Source organism: Enhydra lutris, unplaced genomic scaffold (assembly GCF_002288905.1).
Source record: "Enhydra lutris kenyoni isolate GAN:26980312 unplaced genomic scaffold, ASM228890v2 scaffoldscaffold25, whole genome shotgun sequence".
NCBI lineage: Eukaryota > Metazoa > Chordata > Mammalia > Carnivora > Mustelidae > Enhydra > Enhydra lutris.
Genome location: NW_019154109.1, coordinates 21,980,686 through 22,005,734, shown reverse-complemented (window position 1 = coordinate 22,005,734; position 25,049 = coordinate 21,980,686). Strand labels below are relative to the sequence as shown.

General features: G+C 39.8%; 2 protein-coding genes across 2 annotated transcripts in view; both read right to left on the bottom strand.

Moving 5' to 3' along the window:
- Nucleotides 1–3,835, bottom strand: part of LOC111151004 (serine/threonine-protein kinase MARK1) — a 72,561-nt gene extending 68,726 nt beyond the window's left edge. Inside the window, exons 1-2 of the mRNA XM_022508695.1 lie at nucleotides 3,638–3,835; nucleotides 2,420–2,473 (exon numbers count right to left, since the gene is read on the bottom strand). The gene's annotated coding sequence lies outside the window, so the exon portion shown is untranslated. The remainder of the gene's footprint in view (nucleotides 1–2,419; nucleotides 2,474–3,637) is intronic.
- Nucleotides 1–25,049, bottom strand: part of LOC111150985 (serine/threonine-protein kinase MARK1-like) — a 56,728-nt gene that overhangs the window by 6,658 nt on the left and 25,021 nt on the right. The window contains exons 2-3 of the mRNA XM_022508659.1: nucleotides 3,638–3,841; nucleotides 2,401–2,473 (exon numbers count right to left, since the gene is read on the bottom strand). Coding sequence (XP_022364367.1) covers nucleotides 2,401–2,473; nucleotides 3,638–3,841 — 277 coding nt within the window. The remainder of the gene's footprint in view (nucleotides 1–2,400; nucleotides 2,474–3,637; nucleotides 3,842–25,049) is intronic.

Genomic DNA, 25,049 nt, shown 5'->3' with positions numbered 1-25,049 from the left:
GACTCGTGGTCCAAAGAGGAAGGGGTAAATACAGCACTGAACTCAAATAATGTTTAAATGATGAAAACTCACTAAACTGGATCCCACTAACTCGAAGTATGGTATACAAATAATATGAGCACACTACGTGAGAAACGTTGAAGCCACAGATGCTTGACAATTCCAAAGACCAAACTGTTTTTAAGAGCTTTGCATTTTAGAAGTTTTGAACAGTTGCAGTATCAAATTTAGGTTACTTTGTCTATCACTGATGTAATTAGCAAAGTAAAGTACTATTTCCTATAAATGTTACACACAGAAGAGAACATAAAGGATGGGAATCAGCTTAAATTCAGATCGGGTCCAGAATAAGATTTAACTAAACACTTTTGGAAATGAGATTAAAATGAATCCTTATTTCAAATGTATGTGTTACCATTATCTGCCTTTTAATAAGCACGCCTGTGACAACAGACAACATGTTTTGCTATTTCTTACCTATAGGACTTCACTGTCAATGCTAAGGTAAACAAACAGATTACTTCTCATTCCATTATTTCTTTTTTATATATAAAAAAGACTGGGTGATCCTATTAGCCAAATGTTGAATGTTCTACAATGCATGGGAACTAACCAAGCCTTGTCTGTTGTTTGTTTTCAAAACTCTTAACTGACAGCAAATCTATGAGCATAAATGAAAATTATTTAAAAAATAATAACAAATACACAGTGTACAGGCTACATTCAGCAAATGTCTATCTTTCCTTGGATTTTATTTTCATACATTAAAGAAAACAAAATTGCCATCATTCTTTATATACCTATTTGGAAAAGCGACACTTCATCAGCAAGATTAGCACCATTTACAACAGAAATTACTTGTCATCAAGAACATTTTTTAGTTAATCGGATAAATAAAGCAACATCCTGCTTCACGTTTGCATGTTTCAACAAGTGCAACTGTGGTTCTACAGTTTTCTCTGGGCCCCTTTGGGAAAGACTGAGCGGGGGTCATATTACTGGGCATCCAACTTGCAAAACGGGCCTCAATCACTTAACGTCACTTAAGATCACTGGGTTTACCAGAGTAACTCACAGATCAATCCAGGAAGAGTGGAGAAGCCAGATGGGGGATGGACAGGGCCACTGAGCACACTTAAGCACTTACTGCATTTTTAAAAGATTCCTGACAGAGAGGTGGCAAATTCTGCCCCACTGTGACTCCAGCCCAGGAAAAGAGCATCTTCGGGTAACTCATCTGCCCAGAGAGGATGCCTTTTTGTAACTCATTCAACTGCATCATAATTAGCTAACAGACTGGTGCTAGACGTTTCTCCCAGAAGACATCTATAAGGTATACCATCTTACAGAGAAAAAAAGAGTGCAGCAAACATTTCTTTCTCCCTGATCAGAACTATCAAGGCTTTGAAAGTTAAATTTAAAAGGAATCTCAGTAAGTAGTACAAAGACAGATCTCTGAATAGAAGTATATAAAATAAACTGAGTTATCTGGCACTAAGCCAAGTGGGAAAGCCTTGATCTCACAGAGCCAAATTTTTAATTTAATGTTAAAATCACTGCAGGTATAGTTAAACACACCATTCTAAAAAGGTCTTACATTAAGATTCGACCGGTTTTAGGAACTTAAAGTTATTTATCACATTTTCACATGTGACCATGATCCTATTACAGTCTAATAAAAATCACAATATACAAACTTAACACATATGGCATAAGTGTTAAAATATTTGCTTCATTCTTAATGTACTAAAATGTGTATTTGAGAAACTTTTCCCATGTAAGTAATGAGCAACCTGAAAGAGCTTTCCTAGGTTTCATCAGGGCAATCTCCACCCTAACTCCTTTCTTTTCCTCCCCTTGCTGTTTTTTATTTGCACTCTTTGACGAAATGTTCATATTTTTTACACTAAGTTAGCAGAGTGCCTAGTTCATGTGGAAGAAGGAAGAAAAGAAAGGATGCAATAAAAGGAATAAATAGAAAAAAATAAAATAAAAAGTGAATAAAAAGAATAAAAAGATAAATGAATAAAATAAAATAAAATTAAATTAAAGTGAAACAATAAAAGGAAATCATTTCATCTATGGACAATATTAACCATAAATAGATTTTTAAACAAAACAGAATCCTGAGTGTTTCAAAATATTTGTTATGAAGTTTTATTCTATTGAATTAAAAGACATAAATTTCTTTCATATGGTGTATGCATTTGAGTTATAGACACTTCTCAAACAACTATCCAATAAATGTAATTGAAATATCATTAAATATAAATATTATGTTTTATACCATGTCTTTTCTTCAGATATTGATGACACGTAGTATTTTACCTAATAGGAAATTTAGGATAATTGACTTTACAGAATATCATATATTAATAAACCCATATTCTAATTACTTACTATTAAAATAATTAAATACCTTTTGTAGACTGGTAGGATTTAGCTGAGTTTTGTCTATTATTTTCACAGCAACCTGAAAAAGAGAATCATTAAACTATATATTTGAGAATATGTATTTTGATGGATTAAAAACTTATAAAGCAAAAATCTTTCGTCTCATTCCTAACTAGATGTAATCTGGTTGTATTTGGTGCTCACATCACTAGCTGGCTTCTGGTGCATTCCATCGACTTACGTCTTTAGCACATAGGACTCTGAGTCAATAAAATGACACCTTTCATGTTTCTTCCAAGTCTCCCCTTTAAAGTAAAAATTATTTGTATCTTAATCTTTTACTTACGATCTTAGTAAATTACAGTTATCAGAAGGGAGGGGCTTATAAGCTTTCAGTAGGTTCAGTATCATGTGATCAAGGTGATTAGAGAAATCAAACACCCAAGTTCATTTATAGCAGCAAACTGACCAATGGGATCAAGTCTAAGTCTCTGCCTAACAGAGCCCATGTCTCAGCAGTTCCTGGAGCAAGAACGGGCAGAGGACTAAAATGAACCATAAGTGACAATAATATTATGTATAGAGCAAAAGAAAAACTTACTAAGAACAAATTATGACTGAGATCTTCATAATGTCCTACTGGATCCAGGAAACATTAAGTACTATTAACTTGTTTAGTCTTTACTATACAAATTATTAAATATTAGTAATAAATATTTAATACATAAATTTTTGCTAGCTACACACACATAATTTAAAACACATGGGATTTTAGAAATCCAGTTCCCTTATTACCTGAGAAAAACATCTGTTTTTAACCACAAGTGCAATGGGGTCTCTAAAGAGATAAAAATTAGTGGGTGACTTGATACACATTTATACCTACTTTACCTTAAGCAGTAATTAATGAGAACTTAACCCTGGCCCTGTTCCTAGGGTCGGGGAACAAAGGCAGCCAGAAATGCTTCCAGAAATCATATGAAGAAGACAGAAGTCTGAGGAAGGCTCAATCGAAGTGTGCCTGATTTATGAGATGCTACACACAGGGATGAGTCTTTTCCAAACCTTCAAACACCAACTTTTTGTGCCACAATATAGCTGTCCCTGGATGTGCCAGTCACACATATCTCAGTGTTTACCAGCTTTCAAATGTCATATATTCCCAGCATCAGCTACAGGAAGGCTTTGTAACAAGACTCTGGAGAGGTCCAAGTAAATATTAAAAAGCATCATGAAAACTTACCTCTCTACCAGTTAGAACATGTCTTGCCAATTTCACTTTGGCAAAATTTCCCTTCCCTATTGTTTTTTGTAAACGATAATTTCCAATGTGAGGCTGTTCGTCTGTTGCTGATGTAATGGAGTTTCTACACCGAGGGATGTTCTGTCTGCTACTTGATTTGGTAGGCGGGATATGCGGTTCAGTGTATCCATCCACGGATGTATGCTAAGAAAAAGGTTACAAGATTTCATTGTTAATGAAATTATATTTTAAAAAGGACAGAAAAACTACAAACAATTTTCATTAATAATTCAACTTCAGTGAAAATACATTGCACTATGTCTACTTATAATTTCCACTTGACTTTAGCTTGCTTTGCCAGAGGGAATATAACTATTTAAAATGAAATGTCCTGCACAACTTTAGTCATATGTTTTCTTTTTTTCAGAGAGAGAGTGCACCTGTGCATGAGTAGGGGCGATGCTTGAAACAGAGGGGGAGCAGGAGGGGGAGAGAGAATCCCAAGCAGGCTCCACGCCCGGTGTGGAGCCCAATGTGGGGCTTGATCTCACAACCCTGAGATCATGACCTGGGCCAAAATCAAGGGTTGGATGCTTAACCAACTGAGCCATCCAGGCACCCCGGTATATGCTTTTGATTAAAAAACAGTAATAAGGAGATAGATGGATAGAAGTCACACAGACCATTACTCCTCTAAGGGTATTATCCCTTTAGGCTGAGATGAAAACACAGTCCCAGACTGTATCATTTAAAGGGCAGGATGTCTTTAATGCCAAGGCAAACAAGTTCATGGGTACAGCTCTGTTTCTCCAAACTGGCCCCGCTACTTGTCACGTTCACTCTCTGATTTGCTGGCATACAGCTCAGTCAGTTGACCCACCGGCTGCCTGCTTCGTTATCCTGATGGCCACCTGCCCAAGCCCCTCACCCAGCTTACTGTGCTCACCCAAGAGCCGCAGCCCCGCCTGGGTGGGTGACCTAATGGCCACTGCATTCCTCCCCAGCGCTACTCTTGAAGCAAAGATGTGGGTCTACCTGACCGTCTCACATGAGCCCACAACTGTAACGAATCCTACTCAAGGGCAGGCTCAGCGCCTGAGTCTCGGGGCCGCTGCCTGACGAACCGTCCACCGGCTCTCCACGCTCCTGCTCTCGTTCGGTTTTGCCTGCATTCTGACGTGCGCGGGTTTCCAGCAGTTTTTGTGAGAACACAGAGTCACACATAATAAATGTAACCTCTTTCTCCAACTAACTTCTTTGAAATAGTGAAGGTGAGCAGCGCAAATTAACAAAAAGTATTTTTTATTGGCAAAGTAACTAATTCAGCCTGTGTTGTCCTGCCTATACAATTACAAACTTGTCCAGAAAAATTCTGATCAGAAACTTTCTTTTTTTTTTTTTAAGATTTTATTTATTTATTTGACAGAGAGAGACACATCAAGAGAGGGAACACAAGCAGGGGGAGTGGGAGAGGGAGAAGCAGGTTTCCCACTGAGCAGGGAGGCCGATGTAGGGCTCGATCCCAGGACCTCAGGATCATGACCTGAGCCAAAGGCAGACACTTACCAACTGAGCCACCCAGGTGCCCCTTGATCAGAAAATTTGTTAAAGGCAATATTAAAGATGACTCCATTTACCAAGTTCATGCAAAGCATGACTCAAGGTCATTTTTCTCTTTGTTAGTACTTGAGGGTTTTTGTTTTTGTTTTTTTTTTTTAAAGATTTTATTTATTTATTTGACACACAGAGATCACAAGTAGGCAGAGATGCAGGCAGAGAGAGAGGAGGAAGCAGGCTCCCCTCCGAGAAGAGAGTCCAATGCGGGGCTCAATCCCAGGACCCTGGGAACATGACCTGAGCTGAAGGCAGAGGCTTTAACCCACTGAGCCACTCAGGCGCCCCTTGAGGGTTTTTTTTAAACAGGAGAATATCGAATTTAATTATGTATGTAAAAGGGCTCCATAAAATCTGAGGCCTCTACTTTCTGATTTTTTTTTTTTTTTTAACTTGGATCAAATTAAAGAGTTGCGCTGGGTCTTACACACACCTGCAGCCTCCAGCCTCGTGGACCAGTGCCCCCTTGGTGTATCGCACAGCAAACCGCTTTCACGTAGCTCACCATCAGCTCCGCTCTACTATCATCACACACTTACTTCTCTGTCTCTGCCTCCCGACCATGAGCAATCTGAGGACAGGGGTGTTTTCTTTTCATTTTTACATACTCACCACACTGCAGAGCGCCAGACACAGAGGAAAGGCTCAATAAATCAATACTTCTCAAAGTGTTGTCCCTGAACCAGCACCATCAGCATCATCTGGAAACTTGTTAGAAATGCAAATTCTCTGGCCCTGTTCCAGACCTACTGAGTAAGACGCTCTGGGGGTGGGCCCAGCAATCTGTGTTCTAACAAGTCCTCCAGGTGACTCTGATGCAGGCTGAAGTCTGAAAACTACTGCAATAAATAATGAAAGAAGGACTTAAAGTTATTCATTGGCTCTTAGAGACTTTTCTATTATCTGAGCACAAACAAGAGATGTTAATATAAGCAATTTCTAAGCATTAATAGGTTGCTGTACTTTTTCCCATAAATAGTACTTCTCTACCTGAACCGTTCTGCAGGGAATGTGGACCTGTCCATGCTTCAAGACTGAATTTTATCTCCTCCTCAACAAAGCTTTCTGTGTCTTTCCACAAAGCAGAGTTGGTTCCCTCTCTCTTCTGCTGCTATTTTTATATCCAGTACAAATTTCTACTGCAGGAACTATCACACTATCTCCTAAGCATGGGTCACGGTGTGTTTTCACTGCTAGACCTGAAGCTCCATAAGCCCCATAACTCAAAATAAAAGCTAAATTGAAGGAATTCAGGGCCCTTGTACTCCTAATGCCCCAGAAAGAAGGACTTTTGAGGAATGGCTGCCCACTGTCCAGATTTTGATGTGTATAATGCCCACCTCCCAATACTGGTGGCCAGGCACATTCCGACGTTAAGCCAAACTACGACGACTGCATTAGCTGCCTCAAATTTTCATGCCCTTTGCCATGTGACTCTCCAATGTCCTTCCACTGAGAGTAGGACTTAGTTCCCACTCTTTGGGGGTTCAGTCACGTGATCTGCTTTGGCCAAAAGAATGAGCTGGAAGTGACAATAGAGTTGGTCCCAAGTTAGTCATCAAGAGACTGATGTGTTTCAGCTTGCTCTCAGACTTATGCCATCACCCTGAAAAGGACCTGCCCAGGCTGACATGAGAAGGAAACTGAGAAATCCATAGAGGACAGCCACTCCCCCCTGAGCCCAGATTAAACCAGCTGGCTGCCCAGATGACCCACTGGCTCATGAGAAATGATATATGCTTGTTAGTTTAAGCCGCCGTGTTGGGACGGTCTGCGATGCAGCCAATGTCAGCTGATAAACACAGCTATCACTATTTTTAAATCCAGAGGTAAACTTAAGGGAATAGTGAACAATTAAGAGATTCTTATCAAACATGTTCAAATTCTACTAGTCCACAAACAAAAAATAGGAGTTGCTATATAATCAATTCCCTAAAGAGAAACTCTTGGTCAAATAAGGTACATATGGGGAGAATCCTTGATTTTTTTTGGTATCCCTAGCAAGTATGGTGAAAAAGGGGTCAGCAAACTTTATCTGTAAAAAGCTGGATAATAAATATTTTAGGCTTTGTAGACTGTAACTGTCTCTGCTACATCTGCATTTCCCCCCCCAGCTTCTTAAAAATTTAAGACCCTGTCTTAGTTCAGAGCCATACAAAAAATACCAAAAGGCTGGATTTGGCCCATTGGATAACACATGACTCTTAGTTTAACATATCAGGATTAAACTGTTTCTGGCTGATTCCACCACCAGAATAGGGGATTCTAGGAAAAGCACAGGTATGGCTGTGTCTGTACCTGGAGAGCGAAGGAGAGGACAGAGGGCTCATCTAAAAATATTCTTTCTCATCCCACCACCTAAGTTGCAAAAGGTAATATATTCTCCAAAATTCTTTGTAAAATTAAGATCTCAACTTTCGACATTGTGTGAACATTTTATGAGCCATCCAACTTATTCAGATTATTTTTGAGTCTTAAAAGTTAAAAGAAAATATTTAGAAAATATTTTATATCCTATAATTCTGTTTATAAAACACCCACCTAAAAATATTTTCCCCCAAACCCCATCTTTTCTTAGGATTGCCACAGCACCACTCAGGAGCATACTCTTTCCCTGAAGAAACTCTCTGAAGAGTAATTTGGAATAACTGATCTCATTCCTTCCTGATCAACAGCTTAACTCTCAAACAGAAAACCTGGCGAGAACATGAATTCAGCTCAGCCTGGATTAAACAGTGCATTTAATAACTATCTCAATCCTAAGGCTAATAGATATAAGAAATTATGTTAGCTTAATTACAGACTACCTACAAGTTTTTGTCCCCATCTTTAGCTGAAAACACAAGGTAAGATCTTGGCATTTCCTTCTTTACGTTGTCCGCTCAAGCCAGCAGACCTTGAACTCTGTCATTCTTCCTGCAGCAGTGGCAACAGGATCTTAAAGCTTGCCCCCGAGTGCAGCAGCGTATTCAGAGTAATGAAAGGTCATGGTTTCATTAGCTCTTCAAAGCTGCATCCCATGGACTCACACTCCAATTCCTGAATAATAATGGAGCTCCCCCTCCCTTCAATACCAACTGAAATGAAATGAATTTTTCTAATCACTAAGCTATGCATTCTTGGGCAAGCTGTTTAACCTTTATGTGCCAAACTGCTAGAAATCATGTCTTTGGGGCAGGGAGGGGGAACCTTAAAAGCATCCAGGGAAAAACAACTCAATACATACAAAGGAATGACCATTCAAATGGCAGCTCGCTTTTCCTTAGAAACAACAGAGGTCAGGTGACAATGCAAGATTTTTCATGTAAAACCCAAACTGAAACCCCAAATTCTTTATCCGGTGAAAATATTCTTCAAAAAGGGAAAACAAAGATATTTTTAGATGAACAAGAGCTGAACAAATTTGCTGCCAGAAGATATACACATATAAAATGCTAAAGAAAGTTCTTTTTTCTTTAGGGAAATGACCATAGATGGTAACCTGAATCTAACAAAGGGATAAAGAGCTCTGGAAATAGGAAATACGTGAGTGAGTATAAAAGAGTATGTATTTTTTCATCTCTTACTTTTTAAAAAAGACATATGACTGTTAAAAGTAAAAAGTGTAACACCATACTATGGGGTTTATAATGAAAGCAGATACGAATATATGTGAAAATACAAGTACAAAGGTCAGGGGAATTAAAATACTCTTACGAAATTCTTATATTTTATCTGAATGGGCACAATATTAACATTATGGAGACTGTAATAATGAATGAATGCGTTCTGTAGTCTCTAGAGCAAGCACTGAAAAAATGCACTAAAAATGCAGAGACATAGGTAAGAAGTCAACAGAGGAATTTAAATGGAATACTAAAAAATACTAATTAACTCAAAAGTCGGCAAGGAAGGAAGAAGAGAGGAACAACACAATAACGACAACAAACCGATGGGACAAAAACAAAAGAGCAAATTATAGACATACCAAGCGGATCAATAATCATATTTAACATAAGCTAATTACTTCAATTCAAAAAGACTATCAAATGAATTTTTGAAAAAGGCCCAAATGTATGCTGTCTCCCAAGAGATGCACTGTTAAGTATGAATACATAGATAGACAAAGTAAAATTATGGGGAAAAAGTATTCTATACTATGCAAACACTCAGCAAAAGAGAGGTAGGGACGCTGTAATAATATCTGACAAATTAGACCTCAACACAAGAAGTACTATACTAATGAAGTAAAAAGAGCCACATAATGGCTAAAGGGCAGACATAACAATCCTAAATAGAATTATGTATGTGCTTTGTGACTGAAGTTTCAACAAGCAAAAATGACAGAACAAAGAGAAAAGTATCCAAATCCATGACCACAACTAGAGATTTTGACACCGCTTTCCCAAAAACACATACACATACACACACTAAGGGGAAAAGAACTCTTCTCAACATCCTTGTTGCTCTGTGTATCAAATTACCTTACAGAAAAACTGTACACAGATATTTTAGTTCTCTTTAGAATGACAACTTCAGGTTTTTAATCAAAGGACAATTTAAAGAAGAGCCACATCTTGTACAGAAGCATGACTGAAGATACCACTTATAATGATTAATGATTCTTTTGTTAGGAGCCAGACAATATATCTGGTTTAGTTGTAGAAAAATTCTCTCAACTAGTTATGCTTCCTTTATTATGTTACATTATTGTACAGTAATGCCTCCCTCCTTCCCCATTTTCAGTGCTTCAGGGTGAATTTTCATTTTTTAAGAGGCAAAATAGTGAATGGTTTCAGTGAAAATCATAGCTTTATGAATGACAAAGACTTTTAAATAGCAGAAAAGGAATGTTTACTGAAAATGGAAGGCTTGTGGTTTCTCTTCCTGTGTTCCTACTGCACCCAGGACATTTCTTTATACAACACTTAATACCTTACAGTGGGATTGTCTTTTTTTTTTTTTTTTTTTTGCTACCTCCTAAACAGTGAGTGTCTAAGTGGTAAAGCTCTGTATCTTTTACATTTCTTCATCATTCAAATAGTGGTTGCTGCATGAACGGACCCACTAAGTAGTGTCGTTTATTATGAGTACCTACTTAATTACAAATAGAAAAAAATCTATTTTGTCTTATATCTTAAAGCTTATTTCAATGAGATGTTAATAGATTTGATAAGACAGTCATTATTAAAATAAAATGCCTCCCAAACTTTCCGATAGCTACCCTGCCATGCAGGGCGTGAATGCCAAAGGCAGAGCTGCACTTTCATTATAAGGGCAAGGTGACCCTGCTTGCCCTTAAGGAGTAACCGTGTAATTTTTCAAATTTCGATACTATAAGTGATCTTTTAGTGGGTCACTTTAAAGAATCAGAAATGGGTACGATTTTATTTTTTAAGATTTATTTGTAAGAGTGCATGAGCGTACCAGCGGGGGAAGGGCAGAGAGAAAGAGAAAGAGAGAAGAGCAGACTCCCTGCTGATATCAGGATCTGAGCCAAATCCAAGAGTCAGAAGCTTAACCAACTGAGCCACCCAGGCACCCCCAGAAATGGGCATGATTGTAAAACCTTAAAAGGATGATACCAATGAAAAAAAGTGGCCAATACAGTTAATTAACAGAAGTCTAAGGAACCAAAAGACCATCTTCACCAATATCATACAATGATATATTAGAGAATTATTATTGTAGTCAATTAGGAATATGACCAGAAGGAAAAGCTTCTATGAGAAAAACATTATAATTTATCACCAAATTTGAAAAACATGGAGTAGCACTGGGTAATAAGGCTGAAAAAACAGAAATAGGATAAGAATATCCTATCAAACATCCACACTCAACATGACAGTAGTGCTAGATAGACCAGCAATGCTTTTTTTTTTTTTTTTAAGATTTTATTTATTTATTTGAAAGAGACAGCCAGAGAGGGAACACAAGCAGGGGACTGGGAGAGGGAGAAGCAGGCTCCCTGCTGAGCTGGGAGCCCCATGTGGGATTCAGTCCCAGGATCCTGATCATGACCTGAGCCGAAGGCAGATGCTTAATGACTGGGCCACCCAGACACCCCCAGCAATGCTTTTTTAGAAGAAAAATATACAAAAGAAAGATTTATTTGTGTCATCATTCCACTGCTGGCAAGAATATAAACCTAGAAAATGCAATAAATCAATAAAGCATCTTTTGGAAGTGCTGCTTGAGTTTAACAAAGTTACAAGAGAGAGGAAACTACCTTAATAACGAGTGGTGTTCTGCAGGAATCACTTGGCGTGTCAGAACCCCCTCTTTCACATTCAGCCTAAACACTGCATCCCCAGAAACGCTGTTCATCACATCAGAGTTTCCGCTCTCCCTTCAACTAAGCTGGGTTCAATGCCCATTTTGGTCTTTCTAGTTATTTTCTAGCAGTGCATTGCCCCAAATTTTAAAATTAATTTTTATTAATTAAAATTAATTTATTAAAAGGATATAAGCACATGATGCAAGCTGTAAAGGAACTCTAATAGGTTACTAACAAAACATCAGTCCCCTGTACCACGCGTCCAGACTCCAAGTCTGCCTCCCAGAGTCTTCTCCTTTAGCTTTCCCTTCCAATTTTTGCCTAGATGTTTCTAAACAAACTGCTTTCATTGCTAATTCTTGGTTCATCAGTCCTAAACATTCTCTCAATTTCCTAATAATGGCCAATTAGGATTAAGATCTTTTAGCTCCCCTTCTCCTCCTGTCATCCTCCTAATGCAACCTAATCAAATTTTCGGTTAAAAAGTATTGTGTTTAGGGGCGCCTGGATGGCTCAGTGGGTTAAAGCCTCTGCCTTTGGCTCAGGTCATGATCCCAGGGTTCTGGGATCGAGCCCCATATGGGGCTCTCTGCTCAGCAGGGAGCCTGCTTCCTCTTCTCTCTCTCTCTGCCTGCCTCTCCCCCGACTTGAGATCGCTGTCAAATAAATAAATAAATAGAATCTTAAAAAAAAAAAAAGACATGATTTTGACTTATAAATATAAACTCACTGGGAGCCGTTATTATATTATGTTTCCTATCAAATTTCTTTTTTGTCAGCTTTGTAGCTCTATAAATAATACACAATTAAATTCACCAAATCCAAGTATACAGTAGGAGTTGTAAGAAACATATTAAGTCAGAAAGCACAACAATTAATATGTAAAACATGGGCTCATGAGAGAAGTTCTGCTTCCTGTCTGCACTGTCGATGTCCTCCTCTCAGTGATCTGCTTTTTGATACTATACTTTGGCCTTTCCAAGACTATTAAGGAAACAGATAATACCAGACAGTTTAACCTTTCAAGTTCACTGTAATTACTGACATATTTGGAGTGTTTTTAAATTTTGTTTTGTGTTTCAAGTGTTTTATTTTTCCTATACTCATCAGGTTTTCTTTGTTCCTTTATTTTCTCTTGTGTTTATTCTACTGGCGGTTATTTTAAAAATGTTAAGGGTAAAAGTCAAGGGGCAGTGGGCTCGGGGGGCCAGTGGGAAATGAAATGGAGGTAGTGAGGACAGGTAATGCCCTTGATGAGTTTGACCTTGAAGATGTGTCAACAGTGCGACAGTTGGAGAGAAAAGAGGGGCGCACTTGAGGGAGGTTCTTGTTCATCTGCTTCTTTTAGGAGGGGAGAGACCTGGGCTCGTTTAAATCTCAAAGGAAGGATCCAGCAGAGAGAGAGACAGAGAAGCAGGAGAGGGGAAAGATGAAGCTCCCGGAAAGCCGAAAGACTCAGAGCACTTGGAGACTGCCCTTGTGCAGGAAGAAAGACGCCTCTTCCCTGTAAGAAGCAAGAAGGAAGAGAAATCAGGTCTAGATGTAGAAACGTGCAAACACCGGGTAACAGGAAGTTGAGGCAGTTCTACTCTGAGGACTCTTACTTTCTCTGTGTGATTGGAGGTAAAGTCATCTGCTAAGAGTGAAGAGAGGCCACGCGGGGCTGCAGAAAGTAGCAAAGATTTGAAATAATCTCTGTAGAAAGAGGAAAAAATGAGTTACCCAAAGAAGTCTAGTGGGGCTGCTGGGCAGTACGGACAGTCTAGATGAGAATGTGCCTATGAATTCATCGCGGCTCTCCCTTTTCCCGCTGCGCCACTGTCCTCAGCGATAAGCAAATGCTCACAGACAGGTACCAAGGAAGCAGATACATGAATTTCCTGGTCCAGAGTTTCACAAACAAGTGCCAACAGAGAGAAAGTGGCTATGTGAGCTCAGTTATTGGTGAGGTACCGAAGGGTGGACCATGAAGTCTAAGCCGGAGAGTGTAGAAGGTGAAGACAAAAAGGAGGTGAGGAGTAGGCAGAAGTAGAGGCCAATATACTGAAGGGCTCAACGAGATCAGAAAATAAGGCAAGACTAGCTAAGAAGAAAGCTGCTCGATGGCCAGGCACTTGCAGTTGCAAGTATGGGGGACCGGATTAGTGGTCCTGGAAGGACAGCTGCCAGGTGCAACTAGTATGGAACGTTTTATTAAAAATCACCAAGAATTGTTCCGCTTTTGTTCTGATTTATTTATTTTTTAAGATTTTATTTATTTATTTGTCAGAAAGAGAGAGAGAAAGAACACAAGCAGAGAGAGCAGCAGGCAGAGGGAGAAGCAGACTCCCTGCTGAGCAAGGACCACACCCCACCGCCCCCCATCCCGCGCAACATGGGGCTTGATCCCAGGATGCTGGGATCATGACCTGAACTGAAGGCAGATGCTTACCCGACTGAGCCACCCAGGCATCCCTGCTCCGACTTATTTTTACATGTGCCTCTTCTATTTTTTAAAATATTTTTAAAAATTGCATTAAAAATTAAAAATTTAAAAATTGCATTAAAATGCAATTTTGCAATTTTACAACTTTTATTAAAAATGCTACTTCCTGTAATAGCAAAGATAGAATGGGCACAAATGTCCATCTGCAGGGGCCTGGTTCTGTGCATATGGGGTGCTCTTTGTAAATGTGCGTGTGCTTCCGCATACGAGCATCATGGACTGCAATCGGCATAAGCACAGACTATGTCCAGAGGATTACACAAGTGACACAGTGTAAGTAGTTCTGTCTAGGGAGGGGAACTAGGGGACTGGGGAAATGTGCAAACGGGAGTACAGGGAATAATGTCTTTTCCTAATGTAACTTTTTAGTTTTTGGAGTATTGATTTATATGCACAAATATTAACTATTCAGTATAATGAAACAAGAAATTTAAAACTTTCTAAAATTTTTATTTTTTTACAAGATTTTATTTATTTGTCAGAGAAAGAGAGAATACAAGCAGGGGGAGTGGCAGGCAGAGGGAGAGGGAAAGCAGGTTCCCTGCTGAGAAAGGAGCCCAATGCAGGACTCTGACCCCAGGACCCTGGGATCATGACCTGTGCCAAAGGCAGACACTTAATCAACTGAGCCACCCAGGCGTCCCAAAACATTTTATCTAAGCAAATAGGCAAAGGAAGAGGGAAGCAGCATTTAGTGAATGTCCACTATGGGCTATACATAGTGTTAGACCGGTTGAATAACTTACTGAAAATTCAGTCTAATAACTGGTTGCATTACCGGGATTCAAACTCAGATGTTTATACTATAAACATAGATGGAAATGTATTTTAAAAATTAAAATTTGAAGTATAGCTTTGAGGATAAATAGGATGACAGCATAACTCCATCTGTAGAACCCACCACCATTAATAAAATGGAAAAGAAACAAGTTACAGTATAATTTAATGTAGCCACACCCCATTCTCCAAACTCCAAACTAAATAAAACATGGTAAATGACCAGTTTCAGAGGGGTCTTATTAATAACCCCTAAGTAGGAGGGGTGATGACCAGATGCCTAGGCAGACCCCAGGAGAAATGGCAAGAAGGCTACTATTAGGTGCCTGAAAAAAGAATCCCATGGTAAGATCACCTGAACATTCTCCAACTCAACTTCCTAACTAGCAAAAGGGATGGTAAATCTCCTCATTCTTAAAATACCAAAATCCAAGGAGTATTCCCCAATGGGCTAGATGTGACACCCAAACCCTTAATACTCAGTAAAATTGTTCTAAGAAAAATATACCTTCCCTGAAGCCACCTGTTCCCTTCTGCCCCAACCTCACCACTATCTCATCCCCTTACCACTCACCACTTCTCTCGGGCCACTGAAGAACCGAGACGACACTGGGAACCTATGAACGCTGATACGTGGCTGTCAGTTCAAGTTTGGTTTCTGCTACAGGGAGAGGTAAATCAAAGAGAATCCACCAGCTACTTCTGAGCAAAAAGAAAGTCTAGATAAAACTCCCCATTCCAAGGATGAACTCTATACACAAGGTTGCAACACTGTAACTCTGCTTAGAGCACAGACCCCGGGAGGACCCTTTTGGAGCCGAGTATTTACAGAGGACATGCGTCCTTACCAGCTCACTCACAGGGCAGACCCCGCTGATGCCAGAGGCACGTGGCTGGTCAGCCCGGCCGAGAGCCGAAAGCAAGATGCCGAGAGGAAGAGATCAAAAGATCTGATGACGGATCTTAAGGACACGTACAAGGAAAAACCCCACTGGTCTCTTTCACTGTGATGTGGGCATTTTCCTCTGGCAGAGTCCACCACTAGAACTTTCGGCGGTCGCCTCCTGCCACTCCCAATTATACTTTTGTTGTTCCAAATACCCCTCTGCAGACCCAAGACCAGAGGCTCACCAAGTAGCCAAACCTCACAGAACAGAGCAAATACAAGCACTCTTTCCTCTTTTAGTGTTTCCTTCTATTCCTCCAGGACACTGAGGACAACACCAACAAGCTAGAGACTGTGGACCAGTTCACCACAGCAGGTATTAAGGTTGTATTCTCCAGACACCACCAACGGAGCGCTGGTAAAATGACCTCACTGTTGTGGCATCAACAGAAATCAGTTGTTAGCTGATCAAAGACATTCACAGGTTCTAAGTAATGGTCACTGCTAAGAAAACTGATCATCCACACTATGGCTTAAAGGAGCAAGAAATGGAAGGATCTCTGATTGATGTGATTAAAATGTAATAATTTTCCCCCTGAATTGTACCATTTTTCACACCTACTGTTCCATTCTTGATGCAAGAGCTGTTGCAAACAATACCTAACTGAAATGTAAAAGCAGCATCGTACACACTTGGGATTTTATATCTTTTTGCCTAAAATAGATAGCTTTGTACTGACCTAAATCATAATATAAGCAGAATTATCCTCCCTCAAAAACAAACAAAAAACAAAAAAGCAAAAAAAAAAAAAAAAAAAAGCCCCAAACCCCACAATCTTATAAGGAAGAGAATGAGAATAAAGAGGAAAGTATTTTGAGAATTTCCCCTTTGGTATTTGAGTAAACTGTCTTAAAGAGAAAAACAAAACAAAACAAACTATTATCTCAGGAATAAGACAAAACCACTACACTTCAACATTACATTGTTAAGTTTAACTTAACAAATATGTTTTTAAAAAATTTTATTTACTTATTTGACAGAGAAAGCAGGGGTGTGTGAGCACAAGCAGGAGGAGCGGCAGGCAGAGGGAGAAGCTGGGAGCCCGTTGTGAGACTCGATCCCAGGACCCTGGGATCGCGATCTGGGCCAAAGGCAGACGCTTAACCAACTGATCCACCCAGGTGCCCTAATTTAACAAATACTGACCAATAACCTTTTAATTGACAAATATTAATTGCTGAAGGAATAAGCATAATTATAAGAAATGGCCCGAATAGTCAAGGTTAGTGGGACAACTAGCACAGTTCGGCTATGATTCGGTGATCAGTAAGATAGGTATCCTACACCAGGTGCTACCTTTCTGTCAGCTGGAGCTGTTTTCCAACAGTAAACAGTTATTCTCAGGCTACCCGATCTGTAATTAGTAAATCTTCTTTTACCCACCTTGTACCATATGGGACCTATTTAGAGAATATATATAGGAAACAATTTGCATATACATCTGGACTTTCACCTTCCCAGCAATTATCAGTATAACTAAATAATTAATTGTACATCCCTCGAGGGCAGAGAAAGTGCTGATTTATCTCACCCCAAGCAAAGCACTGGGTATAAAATACCTGGCCTACCACAGGCTCTCGTGTGGAACGAACAAGTGAATGTCCACATATACAAGCCCACGTCTGGGCTCCCTCGATCTGGTCTCTGAGTCCTCCAACTACACACAATCTTTAGTTAAATGTCTTTAGTTAGAGTCAGTCTGAGCCACAAAAAGAACTTCTAAACGCCCCCCCCCCCAACTCAAATCATGAAACCAAAAACTCTAAGGTATTTCTATTAACTGAAAATCATAGAGAACAGAGAGAAATTAAATCCCAAGGTTATTTAAAAGCCATTTAATGCCATGATTTCTGCTCAGTCCCTCCCCAAGCTAATGTTTTTTAATAAAGAAGCACATAATCCATTTTATTTTATTATTTTAAGAATTTATTTATTTATTTGACAGACAGAGATCACAAGTAGGCAGAGTGGCAGGCAGAGAGAGAGAGGAGGAAGCAGGCTCCCCACTGGGCAGAGAGCCCGATGCGGGACTCGATCCCCAGGACCCTGAGATCATGACCTGAGCCGAAGGCAGCGGCTTAACCCACTGAGCCACCCAGGCGCCCCACATAATCCATCTTACTTGGTAGCCCTTCTCTTTGCTGCAGCTGTGATCTAAAAGAACTGCTGACCGACAATGAATGGCCCAAAGGAACAGCACACAATGAAGGACAGCACTCAGTCTACCGAAACAGGATTGTCGGTGTTCCATGTTTTGTTTTGTTTTGGTTTTTTAGAGACTTTTTTTTTTTAAGATTATTTATTTATTTATTTGACAGACAGATCACAAGTGGGCAGAGAGGCAGGCAGAGACAGAGAGAGGGGGAAGCAGGCTCCCCGCTGAGCAGAGAGCCCGATGCGGGACTCGATCCCAGGACACTGGGATCATGACCCGAGCTGAAGGCAGAGGCTTTAACCCACTGAGCCACCCAGGCACCCCAAGACTTTTATTTTTAAGTAATCTCTACACCCAGTGTGCGGCTTGAACTCACAACCCTCTGGCCAAGAGTCACATGCTCCACTGGAGCCTGCCAGACGCCCCGGATTACCAGTTTTCTAAAGCAAAACATGGCTGGTTCAAATAAGACATTTCCATTGAGAGCAAGACTTGCTCATTCATTTTGACAGCCTTCAGCATGGTGATACAGAGAAATGGTTCCAGAGTCCTGCTGCCTGGCTTCAAGCCTGGCCCTGCCACTTCACAGCTGTGGGACCTTGGACAAGATGGTTCCTGGGTCACCATACACGGAGAGAGATGTGATGATAGCACCTCCTTCAAAGAGCTAGTTCAACGGTCACCCGGTTGCACGAGGGGCATTCTCTGAGCACCGTTTCTCAAAGAGCTTCCTGCGGGTTCTCTCCTTACTTTACTTTCTTCATATGGCTTGACTATCTAAAATGATGTGTTTTTTTTTTTTAAAGTACTGTTTTCCTATGACTTCCCCTGTAACAGCAGGAATGTGTCCGACTTTTCTTACCTCTACATCCTTGTGCCTAGTTAGAAACGGGGCCCAGAATAACCACCAAAGAACTCAGTACGTATTTGTGGAGTACAGGGGTGAGTAAGACACAACAGTGACAGCTTCTGCAACCATTCCATAAGCGTGAGCCGTTTTTATCCAGGTGATTAGTGCAGGTTAACAATTCAGGCTTTTGTGTTATCTCTTCTAAGTAATTTTCCTCATTGGGTCTGCAGGTTTTATTTACTATTCACCCAAATCAAAAAAGTACATAACTGCTTGAAAGGAGTTTTCCTTCCTTCCTTCACCTGTTAGCAGTTGCCTTTTGGAGATTATTTAAGTTCATCTCGGACATTTAGTGAGCACGACACTATGAACCGCATTCCGCAGATACAGCTCAAAAGACGGTCCAAATTAGCCAAGAGATTTGTATCTTAGCCAAGTGCCTACCTCTAGCCAAGCTACCTACTTAAAGACAGTATTACAAGGAGGGATATGGAGATGTACAGAATGTAACTGGGTTAGGGGACGTGGGAGTTTGGATCCTGGCCATTTAATGAAAATCCTCACATGGTTCTATGTGGTCCTTCAAATTCCTTTACTCATTATGGCTAAGATTCTACCTTAGCTACTGTTTCTGTTGAAAACAGTAGCACCAAACGGCACAGGCCTAACCTCTCCCAAGTTAGGTGTTTCTGAAATGTAGCCACATGCGTGGAGGTTTACACAGGTCCTGAGCAAACTAAGGAAAACATATATGGGTGTGTATGTAAATGCATGTTAGTGTAAGATTGTCACGTGTTCTCTCTTAACAGAACCAGCCTTTATTTTGAGGTCATGTCCTTGTATTCACTTGGTGTTGAGTTGTCCTTTTCTTTAAATAATTATGTTGATCGCTCATGGTGAGTTTTCCCCACTTACTCGAAAAACAAAGTTAGCAATCTCAAACCATTTCCAAAAGGTTTTTAGATTTATTTATTTATACAAATTTTACCAGTGAAATTCTGAAATCCAGAACATCCGGAAGTAAAAAGAATACAACAGCTGCCTGGCCGAGCTCCAAATGCAGAGCACTCGATCTTTTATTCATTACCATGCTGTCTCTTCCTTCACCCAAGCCCAATTTTCATTAACCACTTGTCTATACTATCCCGGCAGGTCTTAATTATAACTCAGACAATACTAAGAAAAAACTTCTGACCGTATGCTTAAGAATGGTATGGAACTTTCCAGAAAATGCTTAAATCTTATGCACTGAAATAAATACTATAATCAAATTGTGCTCACAGCTTTGTTCTTTGTGACTTTTTTTTTTTTTTTTTAACTTTTCACATATCCCAAGTAGAAGCTCAGAACATTTACTGCATTTGGGGTGCCTGGGTGGCTCAGTGGGTTAAAGCCTTGCCTTCAGCTCAGGTCATGATCCCAGGGTCCTGGGATCGAGCCCCGCATTGGGCTCTCTGCTTAGCAGGGAGCCTGCTTCCCCCTCTCTCTGTCTCTGCCTGCCTCTCTGCCCACTTGTGGTCTCTGTCAAATAAATAAAATCTTTAAAAAAAAAAAAAAAAAAAAGAACATTTAGTGCATTTATTTGATGAAGTTAACTCTTGTTCCCAAGTCCCCAGTACCTTGCTCTGGAATATTCAGAGCTTTCTCCAACCTTGAAACCTCTGATCCAAGAGCCCTCCCCCAAGCTCACCACCACTCACTTGGGCTACAGCCCCCCTTTGCTCCTTATCCAGGTGGTATGCCGGGACCCTCTACTCCCCCACTTCTTGCAAACATCCTTCCCGCCCTGCTTTCCGCTCCCTCTTCATATGTGCTCGGTGAACCCTCCCCAAGTCCGTTGTGCTCCCGTGGCACACCCGCCCTGAACACCATAACACTGTCTCACACACACACACACACACACACACACACACACACACACAAGGGGGCTACTCCACTTCACTTACGTTTTTGGTCTCAAATCCCAAAGGAGGACTCAATCTTCCAACAACCCTCCATACTGTGCACTCGCCTTACCCTTTTCTAAAACTTCATCTGATGCTTAATCCTTGGATCTCATTTTAAAAGAGAAGATTCTCAGGTGCCTGGGTGGCTCAGTGGTTTAAAGCCTCTGCCTTCAGCTCGGGTCATGATCCCAGGGTCCTGGGATCGAGCCCCTCATCGGGCTCTCTGCTCAGCGGGGAGCCTGCTTCCCCCTCTCTCTACCTGCCTCTCTGTCTACTTGTGATCTCTCTGTCAAATAAATAAAATCTTTAAAAATAAATAAATAAATAAATAAATAATAAGAGATAAGATTCTCTCAGGACCACGGGTCCCTCCCTTCCAGCTACGAGTCTGTTTCTCTGCTTCCCGACACGTAACAAGCTCTCACAAGAAGGTCTTGAGGTTGTTTGTAAGTTGCTGCTTACAACTTGTCCGTCTTGGCTTCAACCTGCTCCAACCAGACTTGTCTCCATCATCTCTCCGGGACCCGTCTTGTCAGGGCTACCAGGTACCTCGTGTCAAAACATCCACGTGGGCCGTGACACAGCTGGTCCTTTCCTTTATGCTCGCCGCGTCTGCAACACAACGCTCTCCAGATTTTCCTCCCAAGTTACTTCAGTGTCCTTTGCTCCTCTTTTCTAGAGCACCACGTTGGCATGCACCAGAGCCCTGTCCCCAGCACCCCTTCCTGCTTTATTCATTTCAAAGAGTCAGTTACTGATTTCTCTCAGTCTCCTGTCTTTCTAATCCATTAATGTCTGCTCTAATTTTCATTATGTCTCTCCTTCTATTTTCCTTTCGTTTAAACTGTTCTTTAAGTTGCAAAACTGACCTGAATCTATTTAGTTTTCTTTCTAAAGCTCGCTAGTTACTTCTTACCTCCTTCATTTTCTAAGATGTGCAATCAGGATTATAAATTTCATCTTAACTGTACTTTAGCTGAAATTATTCTATATATGTTCAGAGAGGGGAGTATATTAATTCTGTCTGCAGTATAAAATTCAATACGTGTCCACTGAATAAAGTTTATTCTGCCTGTTCCATTTTGTTTGTTCTAATTTTTAAAGTTATTATAAATGTTTTTTAAAAAACCATCTATTCACCAACTTTTTAACATATCCTTTTTGGGGGTTTTCTATATTTGAGGGCCATGTTATTATATACTTACAGATTATTGACTACTGCTCCTTATAAATACTATCTTTGATGATTTAGGGTACCTACCTTCTTTATGTCTAATAATGTTCTTTATCTTATTGCTCTGATAGTAACATTAATGTAACAGGTTTTTATCACATTTTTCTTCCTTTAATTGTCATCAAGCTTTAGTCACTTTTAAATAGTTGTAGTGAGGTTTTATTAGTTTTTACACAAACTGAGAAACCCTTTCTTTTAAACAGGAGAGTGTAATCCTCTTTTATTTATTTTGTGATTATTTTTCCTAACTTTTGTTCCCCTTTTCCTTCTTCTACTGGATTTAGTCTATTTAATTTTCCTTCCCACTCCAAGCTAGGATACATTCTACTTCTTTTAAATTTTAAAATGTATAATATGCCTTACATTTAAAATATAATCCATTTCTCATCCTCCTCCCAAGCAATCAAGACCTCAAAAGTTTCCACTTCAATGTTTCTCCTGCCATTCTCCACATTATTCGTATCTAATACTTCTGTTCATTTTTCTCCCAACATTCTAAATGCAAGCAATTGCTCTTTGTTAGTTCTAAAGTCAGTGTTCACATTTATCAACCTGAAATGTCTTTGTTTGTTCAAATCGCTTACATCCAACTCTTTTCTTCTATGTCCTTCTTCCTCACTTATACTTTTTAGTAGTTTAAAAAGTAAGGCTATGTAGGTAGAAAATCCTTGGTCTTTATTTGTCTGAAAATACATTTTTTGGGTCCTTACTCTTAAAGGTTTGCTTGGTTAAGGAGAGAATTTGAGGCTGAGAGTTATTTTTTGTAACATTGGGTAAAACTGTTATCCCATTTTTAATATATTTCTTTTTTATTTGACACAGAGAGAGAAATCACAAGTAGGCAGAGAGGCAGGCGGTGTGGGGGGGGGTGGGGGAAGCAGGCTCCCGGCCAAGCAGAGAGCCTGATGCTGGGTCTCGATCCCAGGACCCCTGAGACCATGACCTGAGCTGAAGTCTGAGGCTTAACCCACTGAGCCACCCAGGTGTCGCTTTAATATAGTTCTTATTGCTGATGAGAACTCTACTGTTCATTTAACCATTGTTACTTTGGAGATCATGTTTTCTTTTTGATTGCTATTCAGATCTTTGTATTTTGAGTTTGCAGTTCCAATGGATTTTTTTTTTTTTATTAATTCTGGTAGGTATTCAGTGCGTATCGATCTGAAGATACAGCTCTCTCCAATTCTGGAGAATTCTCAGCTATCACCTTTTCAAAGATTGCCTCTCAAAAGATTTCTGCTGTAACCTCTTTCTGGAATGCCTGTTAAATCTAAGTTGTACTTTTCATTCTATTCTCCATGTTTCTTGATTGCTCTTTAATATTCTCAATGTCTATCTCTCTATGATTCATTCTAAGTAATTGCCTCAGATCCACATTCCACTCCACCGAGCCCATCTTCAGCTTTTAGGTATAACCTGCTGCTTAGCTATTCTACTGAGTTCTCAATTTTGAAGACTATGTATTTCATTTCTAGAGTTTCTATATAACTCTCTAATTAGCTTATTTCTTTGCATTTATTCATTATGATTTTTATTCCTGCCTTCAAAATTATCTTAAACAAATTTACATTCAAATTGCCCCATTATTTCTATTTCTACTTCTTGGAGTGTTAGTGCTCTGGTATTTTTGTTTGTTTGTTTGTTTGTTTGCTTTCATTAATGCTCCACGAAGATGCTTAGTTTCCTCACGTAGTCTATAAAATTTTGTGTGACAGTCCTATGAGCTACAGATTTTTTAAAAAAGATTTTATTTATTTATTTATTTAACAGAGAGAGAAATCACAAGTAAGCAGAGAAAGAGGGGAAAGCAGGCTCCCCGCCGAGCAGAGAGCCCGATGTGGGGCTGCTCCCAGGACCCTGAGATCATGACCTGAGCAGAAGGCAGAGACTTAACCCACTGAGCCACCCAGGCACCCCTGAGCTACAGATTTTGAAAGTAATTCAACTAAGCACTTTTCAATTTGTTTCTACCAGAGTCAACCAAAGATATGAAACTATTTTTATGTTAATTTCTCAGTTTGGGGTTTCCAGTCCCCAAACAGCAGAGTTGCTTGATTTCTTTAAAGTAATCTTTTCCCCTTAAAACTTTAGGCATTAGGTAGATGGCAGCTCCCTCAACCAGAAGTAACAGTTTTTCTGTTTCCTTTGCATGGAGGTATGGATATCTAGGCTTTGACCTTCATGTAGGAGGCCCATTTCACCTAGTACGGGTGGTGTTGATGCCACATCTCTTGTCCCCATGAGGATGCTGGAGCCTTATTTCACAATGCTTACGATGGATCCAAAACCCTGAGGACTGTCATGCTGTGAGCGTATACTCACCATTGTGGATTTGATTTCTCTTAATTTTTGCCTCCTTTAAGGCTCAGTTACATAGTTAATAAACTTCTAAAAAATAATATTTAAACCCGTATATTTGTTTGTAGCAAGAAGGGAGGAAATATGTCAATTCAGTCCACCGCAGTACTGGTACTCCCCTCTTTTTCTAGCTACACGTTTTCCCTAAGTGAATTTAAACAGGCATCTGACTTTCAATATTAGCCATACCATACCTCCCAAACTTTTATCTCCAACTATCACTTTTCCTTGGATTTTATTTTTTTGGACACTTCCTTGGATTTTAGACATATTTTCTAACAAAAAACTTATATCCAGAATATATCTTCATAAACTCCTCCAAACCGAGAGCAAAAAGGGAGCCAACCCAAACTAAAAATAGGCAAAGATATGTACATACAAATCCCAAAAGATCATATACAAATCGCATAATAAATAAATAAGCATACTAAAAACTGCACAACATTAGTCAGTAGGGAAAAGGAAATCACGAATCGCAACGAGCTACCACTATATACCCACTGGAGTGCCTAAAATAAAAAAGACTGACAACAGCAAACGCTGGTGAAAAACAGAACTCTCATACGTTACTGGTGGGAGTATAAAATTTTACAGCTGCTTTGGAAAATACTTTAGCTTCCTAAAAAGTTAAAAATTTGCCTCTGCTATGACCCAACAATTCTATCCCTACATGTTTCCCCCAAACAAATAAAAATACAAGTCCAATAAGACTTGTACAAGAACGTTCATAATAGCTTTATCCCTAATAACACCTAACTGGAAACAACCCAAATGTCTGTCAATGGGAAAG